An 8,501-nucleotide genomic window follows, 5' to 3' on the forward strand; every position below is an offset into this window, starting at 1 on the left:
ATTTTTGTTTTGCTACTGTATGTATGCTCCAACATGTTGTGAGTGAAACAAATAGGCACGTCAGTCCATTTAGCCCATTGGGACACTAGAGCAATACTGCAGGTCTAAGGATGGAGGCCATTGGGGATGGCATGGGGATGAGGGGACAACTGATCCCAGAGTTGATTCTGCACTCAGCATAGATGAACTCTCTAGTGAGCATGCAGTGATACTCTGTTGTTTTATTTGTTTTTATTATATTTCATTTTATGTTGACGAAATGTTTAGCTTTAAAGGGTAGTATCATATATGTGTGATCTATATTCATCCATTTACACTTTTGGTCTTGTTTGTGAGCTTGTTGGACATGGAAACGTACAAGTAGGCAGAAACGGAGAGAAAAGATTTATAGCCATGGAATGTCTGTTAAAGGTGTTTGTGAAAGCATGCTGCTTCTGTATGGGCCTTGGAGAAGTTTCTGTCAGGCCTACTCCCAGAAAGTTGGCACCCATGGGCTTATTTTGCTGCCTTGGGGCAAATCTTGACTAGATTCCATGGATGTCGGTCTTTAGGGGACACATCCTAATAGATGTAGTTGATGGGTTGAGTAATGAGGTTGTAAAATGGTTGACATACCAGTAATGGAGATGTAAACCTGTGTGAATAAAGCTCTCTGAGATTTCTCACCGACCACCGACTCTGCCTGAAAACTTTTTGACCAATTCCAGAATTTTATACCGCAAGTCCTCTCCTCCTGTATGATTGTTGGGGAGAGAGAGAGAGAAGCAGGGACAGCGGCTCAAGGGACAGGGGCCGAGGGGGTTTGTCAGACAGAGAAGAAGGAGAGTTCAGGTAGCACGGACTGCCTGATTATGATTAGTGCACTGGTGCTTGATGTACGGTGCTAGAGAGGGCTTTCTCATTTTTATATTCATTCACACAGACACAGACACGCACGCGCACACACACACGCACACGGACACGGACACGCACACGCACACGCGCACACACACACACACACACGCGCGCGCACACACACAAACTCACACATGCACACGTGAATGAGGTGTTTAACTCCTTAGCAAAGGTTAAAACCTAGGGGCACTGTGTGTGTGTGTGTGTGTGTGTGTGTGTGTGTGTGTGTGTGTGTGTGTGTGTGTGTGTGTGTGTGTGTGTGTGCATGGTGCCTATGTGAGTACCCCCCTCCCCTCCCTCTCTCATAAGCCTTTTAATTACGTCCTTGATGATTTCCTCCCTTCCCTCCCTCCCTTCACTTCACCTGGAGCAGATTGTATCCTTGGAAGGTAGCGCCTGACAGACAGAGAGGGAGAGAGGGAGAAAGAGAGGGAGAGAGAGAGAGAGAGAGAGGGAGAGAGAGGGAGAGCACGAGAGAGGGAGAGGGAGAGAGAGAGAGGGAGAGCACAAGAGCACGAGAGGGGAGAGAGAGAGAGCGGGTACGTTGGGATGAGCAGTGTGGAGCTGCTGAATAAGAGATAGTGGGGAAATGAGGAGCATTTGGCCGCTGCTAATGGTTAAGAAATGGGGCAATTAGCAGTGGCTGCTGGGGTGTGTGTGCGCGCGCGTGTGTGTGTGTGTGTGTTGTGCCGCAGCACCCCTGTTCTCTGTTCTGCTGGGTTCCCCCTCGGCCCGCACCCCCGGTCTGCTTCCGTGCCCCTGCACCACCCAGAACACCGATCGATATGCAGCTCCACGCTTCACAGACGCCTAGTGAGTGTGTGTGTGTGTTTGTGTGCGCTGTGTGTGTGTGTGTGTGTGTGTGTGTGTGTGTGTGTGTGTGTGTGTGTGTGTGCTTTGTGTTTGTGCGCTGTGTGTGTGTGAGTGTGTGTGTGTGAATGCATTTGTGTTTGCATGTGTAGCGTACGTGCACACGTGCATACCGAAGTGAGTGAGCGAGCGCGTGTTGCATATGCACTGCAGGTGCACGCACTAAGCGAGTGAATTTGTGTGTGTGATTTGGGATTACTCGCTGATTACACATCGGAGGCCCAATTGTTTTTCTAATGCCCTTTTATAGGAAAGAGGGATTGCAGGTCATAAATAGAGAATGAGCGCTAGCCTTGTCCTCCGCTAAACCTGCGTCTCATTTACACACACTACTATACCCTGCAGCCTGGAGCACACGGGAGCAGTGTGGGCCCTCAACTCAGGTAGCCCCTAATTGTGCAACGAGCCCCACCACATCCCCAAACACACACACACTCATACACACACTCACACACACACACACACACACACACACACACACACACACACACACACACACACACACAAATATATCCCCTATACATATGTTTAATAATACACATGCACAGTGAGCACAGAGAGTAGAGATTGGAATGACCCCCAGGGATGAGGATGTCTCACATGCTTTCAGAATCGCTCTGTTTATTCTGTTTATGTGTTTACATCTCACAGCTTGACTCATATAAGATCAGACTGACTCCAGATCAGTATTAGCTCCCGAAACGCTCCCCTTTACGTACGGCTGATCCAGAGAGGCCCCTGACAGGCTCTCAGTATCCTCCATCTGTAGACAGAGGCCTGCCGCGGCTTTGGAGCCTTTTGTAAGGGATCACTTGTCGATGTCAACCTGACGTGTGTGTCGATTTGGGCAGATAGTCCATTGTGTGGGGGGACTAAGGAGGAGAATGTGTGTGCGGGGCACGCGGGATCTCCTCTTTGAGCGTGTTTTGGCCACGAGGGACGATCCGATCCGCTCTCCCGCTGCTGTCTCTCAGCTGCACTCACAATGGACGACGTGGCTGCAGGGCTGTTAGCGGTGCAGCTAAACTGGAAAAGGCATTATCTCCTCGCCATCCAAGAGCCTCTCTCTCTATCTCTCTCTCTCTCTAGCTTTCTCTCTCTTTATGCCTCTCTCTCTCTCTTTTCTTCTCTCTCGGTTTCTCGCGCTTAGTGTCTCCTCTCTTCCCTCCTTTTTCTTCAACAAGGAAAGCCTGTTAACTCATGGAACTTATGTTCTCTTCTCAGCTCTTTTTAATCACCACCCCCCTCCTTGGCTCCCTCTCTCTCTCTTTCTCTCTCCCCCTCTCTCTCTCTCTCCCTCACTCCCTCCGCTTTTGTATGTATGTGTGTGTTTCACAGCTTCAGCAGGTGATTGGATATCCCACTACTGCTCCAATCTGCCGTCTCACCTCGTTACACTGTGGCTGATTCTCTTCTCTTCTTCCCCTCTCCGACCCTCTCTCTCTCTCTCCCTCTTCTCATCCCTCCTTCTGTCTCTCTCTGCAGAGGGTCAGCAGTCCGTGTTTGGCGACGGGAACGGGGTGTGTCCTCCTGCGCTAGAGACGAGAGGACAGACGGACAGACCGCAGGACGGTGGGATGGAACAGAAGTCGAGCGTCGAGGGGAGGGGTCACGTCCTGACACGAACGTCACAAGACAGACCTCCATTATCAGGGTGTGTTCATGTGAATGTGTGTGTACGTGTGTATGTGTGTGTGTGTGAGTTTAGAGTGTAAATGCACACATGGTTTGTACAGCTCTTTATGCCTTGTGTCAGCTGCTATGTTCAATTTATAATTTAGGTCAGAAGATGTGACTTACCCCAATAATGTTTGAATGACTGAATAAAAATCTTAAGGATATTTATCCTGCAGAGGAGTTGTTTGGGACTGGTTGCTAAGGGCTTCTTACATCTGGTGACCGTGCATGCTTCAGCTGTGCTTTATATGCGCCTTTTGCTATAGACCAGGTTTTTCTTTGTCAGTGGTGTAATGATTTTTTGAGGGTGTTAGATAGCGATTTTTGGATCATGCACTGCACCACACCGTATGTCGTTAATTGCCACACCCCTGGGCACAAGGTTTAATAAAAGTGGAGCGCATGGCGAAAAATTCATCACTTTATTGAGTGTAAGATAAGAATAAGCCTTGCGTCGCACTTTCCGCCGGGTGTAAGATAGGGCCCTGAATATTTAGCTAGTCCACACATTTTCTCCAGCAAACGCTCCTACTTGTTGTGGTCAGATATCCTCCCTTGTCTCTTGAGTGAGATAATGAGAACATCTTCATGTGAGTTTCTCAGATGTAAGAAAGCCATCCTCAGGAAGCTAATGACTAGAAAGACAGATGGGAGTGGTGTGCTCCATGTATAGTGTTTACCCAACTAACACTGAGTATTTATGTGGATTTGTAAAGTATTAGATAAAAAAAAGAAATGGCCTATTCTTTTGATCCCTACACGGTTTTCATGGCTGTTGACTGTACGACTGCGAGCTCTGTGGCAACTCCATCTTCCACTAAGCCCCTGCAATCTATCTAAAATCCTCCCCCCTTATACCACTCTACTCTACCCCCCCCCCCCCCCCCCAACACCACCACCACAGCCCTCTTCCCCAGATCGGCCAATTTAAACAGGCTGGGCCCAAAGAGGATGGACAGACTTAAGCTCTTTTTAAAACATAAAGTAAAGAGGGTTACGGCAATTTGGCAGCCAAACCGGCGGTTTACAGGTCCTCTCAGCATTACCGACAGTGGCGCGAGAAAGCTGATCAAGATGCTCTCGCGCAGATAAATGGCAGCAGAGAGAGGAGAGAATCACGTCCCTCAACGCGTCTCTCTTTCCCTTTTTCCCCTCTTTTTTTCCCTCTTTTTTCCCTCTTTTTCCCCCTATTCCAGATCCTTTCTTGTTTGGTTCTTTTCACCCCACCCCAGATGTTGTGTCTGTGTGTGTGAGTGTGTGCATGTGTATTTTTTTTATTTATTTTTTTGTATGTCATTTTATTTAACCACCCTAATCTGGTCTCAGATGAAGTTTCATTGTTTCTTATGTCGAGCCAATAAGGCTTAGTGCGATGGAGTAGAGGCATTATTGTGGCTCGGTGTCGCTGCCGCTCTGAGGGAGGGAGGGAGAGAGGGAGGGAAGGAGAGAGGGAAGGGGGGGAAAGAGCAGTATTGGTTCGCAGCACTGCCGCTCTGAGAGATGGAGGGAGGGAGGGAGGGAGGGAGAGAGGGAAGGGGGGGAAAGAGCAGTATTGCCACAGCACGTGCAAATCCGCACTGTACGGCGAGGGGAGCGGAAGAAAGAGATGGGAGAAATCTGGGAAAGCATCCCAGAGTTTCCCTTTTTTCATTTTTTTTTTCTCTCTAGCGCAGGCACACACCTCCTTCTCTCCCCCCTACACCCTACCACCCCACCCCACCCCACCCCACCCAAGCCCATCTCCACCACCCCCTCTCAGCTCACGCATGGAGCTTTTTTCCCATCTTCCTCTTCCTCTGCTGTCTGCAGGAGGAGGTGGTGGGTGAAGACTGACTTTCTTTCTGAATGCCCCACACCTCCAGCACCAGCGCTCTCCGTTCGTGCGGGATGCGCGTTGTGTATTGTGCGGCGCCGCGTTCCGCTGCGTGTCCTCGGCTGGCGTGAAAGCCGCGTTTGTTCGTTGCATGCCCATGTGTGGCCGTGACAACAGCAAAAAAAAAAAAAAAAAAAACAGGCCCGCGACACCCACGTCAGGCTGCTCCGTGTCACGGATCCCTGAAGACGAGCGCCTCGTGTCGCACGCCTTCGCCACGAAAACGCCGTCCCACAGACGCTCTGATACCCATGTCAAGGCATGCCAATAAGATTCCCAACCCTGGCACCAGATGTGTGTGTGTGTGTGTGTGTGTGTGTTCACAAAAAGAGGCTTGCCATTCACCCAAAAATGCATATTGAATGTGTGAGCCTTTTTGGAAAGACTCTGAAAGCCACCTCTGAGCCTCACTGAACGAATGGCTGTCGGAAGTTTATGTGAATCCTTTCAACACGGCGAACGGTGTAAGTGGGGGCGATTTGTAGTCATGTAAAGCACAGCATGTTCGCCATTCGTGCGGTGTGATGTACCCATGTAGCAGCGTACCCATGAAGCTTTGCTTGTTTGCAGCATTGCACGGAGGTCCAAGGTGAACAAGGAGCTGGAGGAGGTGTTTGCAGGTGATCAGACCTGGCCATGGAAACAAACAGGTGTGTTCATGTACACTATTGTTCAAAAGTTTGGAATCACTGACAAATGTCTTTATGTCTTAAATGAAATCACGATCTAAATAAAAAAATAAAATAGAATTTGGTGCATACATTATTAATGTTTTGTTGATTTTTATTGGAATATCTACATATATTAAATTCAATACTACAGTACATATCTACATGGAAGATCTTTGCTTCCACTATCACTCTTATAGCGATTCAAAAGTACTTTTATTTTAACTCATCTTAAATTATCACGCTTTAAAGGTTAAATCATCAGTACAAAACCAGTTGGCGACATGAATAGAAATCACACAAAAAAAAACATGAACACCCATGCAAAAGTCAGACATAGACCCAGTATGCATTCCTGACATCCTCATAAATACAGAGCAATATAGTGTCAGCACTGAAGTAGCTGTAGACATATTTTCAATAATTTGTCTATGTATGTCATGAACTCAAATTCTTTCTGAATGTGATGCATCCATAGAATCTGCTGGTGCCATTTTAGTACTACAGCCCTCCCAGGGCCCTTGATATGTTGTGGTGATGTCACAACCTCCCATTCATGTCTCATAAATCTTAATGCAACTGGCACGACTCCAGTAAGCACTAATTATAGTAAAAGGAGCGATAAGGCGACGGTTACATTAAAACCGCAAACAGCTCTCAGAGATAATTGCCTGGGATTATGGCGGTGCTGTCACATCAGTCCCTGTGATTTTCCTACACTGAATGATTTATCATACCCTACACAGGAAGAGACCAGTGTGCTACCTCACCACACACTTCATGGACTGAACCTTTCAAAATGCACTCAATGACCACTTCGTCTCTTGTGGTGAACGGACCAATTGTTGTTGGACCCCAATGAGATCACAAGCACTGTGACCTTAAATTGAAATAGTGTGATAGGCCCATACTGTCTTGTTGTCAGTTAATGGATAGGTCACCTGACAGTGACAGAGGATGGCAATGAGTCTTGACGTGAACTTTAGCGTAACATAAAGGTTTTGGAGGAGCTTAATCTCTTCTTCAATCTTTTTCCAGATCTTAAGTGACTTTACACACCTCCCAAAGTTCAAGTAATTATGATTGATGAGAAAATTCTAGTACGATTTTGTATAGACCCTTTCAACAATAAAAACAAAAACAATGCTTGAACGTTCTATTTGGGCCCCAATCTACTTCCTCTGCATTAAGATAACATATGGAATGTTAAAACGGAAGCCTTGTGGGGCCAACTATGATGCTGATAATGGAACTCTCTTGAAAGGGTCTATACTGTACTGCCCTACAAAGCCAAAGTGCAGTAACTGCATTTTTTGTGATTTACTTTTTTACACCAATATAAAATGCCATATCCTCTGATCAATCTATCAAAATCTCATTAATCTACTGAAACATTTCCTGATGATATAGGGATTTTCATTTTCCAGTATCTGCTAAAATACAGTGTGAAAGACAAACAACAATGCTGTTTTTCTCAGTTTGGAATTTTTTGTAGATACTGCACTTTGGCTTTGTAGGGCAGTGTAGTTCTGTATTAGTATTAGTTGGGCCCTGCTTTTAGAGTCACATCTCTCATCTTTAACATGCGATTTGATTATGATTTCAATTTTAATTTGGTTGCACTTGCAATTGATTATATACTGTATGCATATCTGTTTATATGGTTTACGCCCTAAGACATAGCCAGACATCTGTTTTACCACTGTAATCATGTAGTGATATGGAATTAACCACTTAGCCTTCTTCGTCCTAATTCTATGAAAATCTGCTAAAGCTTTCTAATAGGGATTTCACATGTTTCAAATAGGAAAATCACAGCCTGCATCGACATGTTTGGTAATGCTGTTGTCTAAGTGGAATCTCCAGTATGTTAAGAATTTGAATAATACAAAAAATTATCTCTAGTATGAATGAAGGTGCCCCTGTTCCCAAGAATCAAATATGGTGCTTCACACAAAATGCCTTTAGTGACTTCTGAATTTAATTTTAATTAACAAAAGAGGAAATATTTTTGTTACTGAAGAGTAAATTGTTTTTCTTTTTTTCTTTTTTCTCTCTTGTCACAGAAATTAATCTTGTTGACCAAAATGATCAGGTAAGTCCAAGCGTTCAGGCCCGTCATGTTGTTCAAACACGTCATTTAAAGCGTCTGCATGTGTCTGACTGTCGGAGTGTTTATTGTGCTCCAGAGTAAATAAAGCGCTCTCTTCACACAGGCGGCCGAGGACACAGGAACACTCAAGGTTATTCACTTTGGATTAGTATGAACGCAAACTTCAGCTCGTTATGGTTTTAACCCAACTGTGCTGTTATAAGGAAATATGTTGATGAGTTCAAGGCTTTATATTTGTGCAAAGGGAAGTTGCAAAGGGAAATGCATCCGAAGACAGCATGTCTAATTGGATCAGTCATTGTGAACATTTTTTTATATATATATATCAAAACAGGAAAACTGACTGTGTATACTGTACAAGGAAAAATAATTGTACTGTCTGTATGGCAAGCTCTGCCTCTTATAA

General features: G+C 45.7%; 1 protein-coding gene across 1 annotated transcript in view; it reads left to right on the forward strand.

The window, feature by feature from the left end:
- LOC121684948 (WD repeat containing planar cell polarity effector) overlaps positions 1 to 8,501 on the forward strand; it is a 72,096-nt gene extending 63,595 nt beyond the window's left edge. Inside the window, exons 15-18 of the mRNA XM_042065114.1 lie at positions 3,250 to 3,418; positions 5,885 to 5,964; positions 8,049 to 8,077; positions 8,199 to 8,501. Of these exons, the coding sequence (XP_041921048.1) occupies positions 3,250 to 3,418; positions 5,885 to 5,964; positions 8,049 to 8,077; positions 8,199 to 8,249 (329 nt within the window). The 3' untranslated portion in view covers positions 8,250 to 8,501. The remainder of the gene's footprint in view (positions 1 to 3,249; positions 3,419 to 5,884; positions 5,965 to 8,048; positions 8,078 to 8,198) is intronic.

Source organism: Alosa sapidissima, chromosome 16 (genome assembly GCF_018492685.1).
Source record: "Alosa sapidissima isolate fAloSap1 chromosome 16, fAloSap1.pri, whole genome shotgun sequence".
Taxonomy (NCBI): Eukaryota; Metazoa; Chordata; class Actinopteri; order Clupeiformes; family Clupeidae; genus Alosa; species Alosa sapidissima.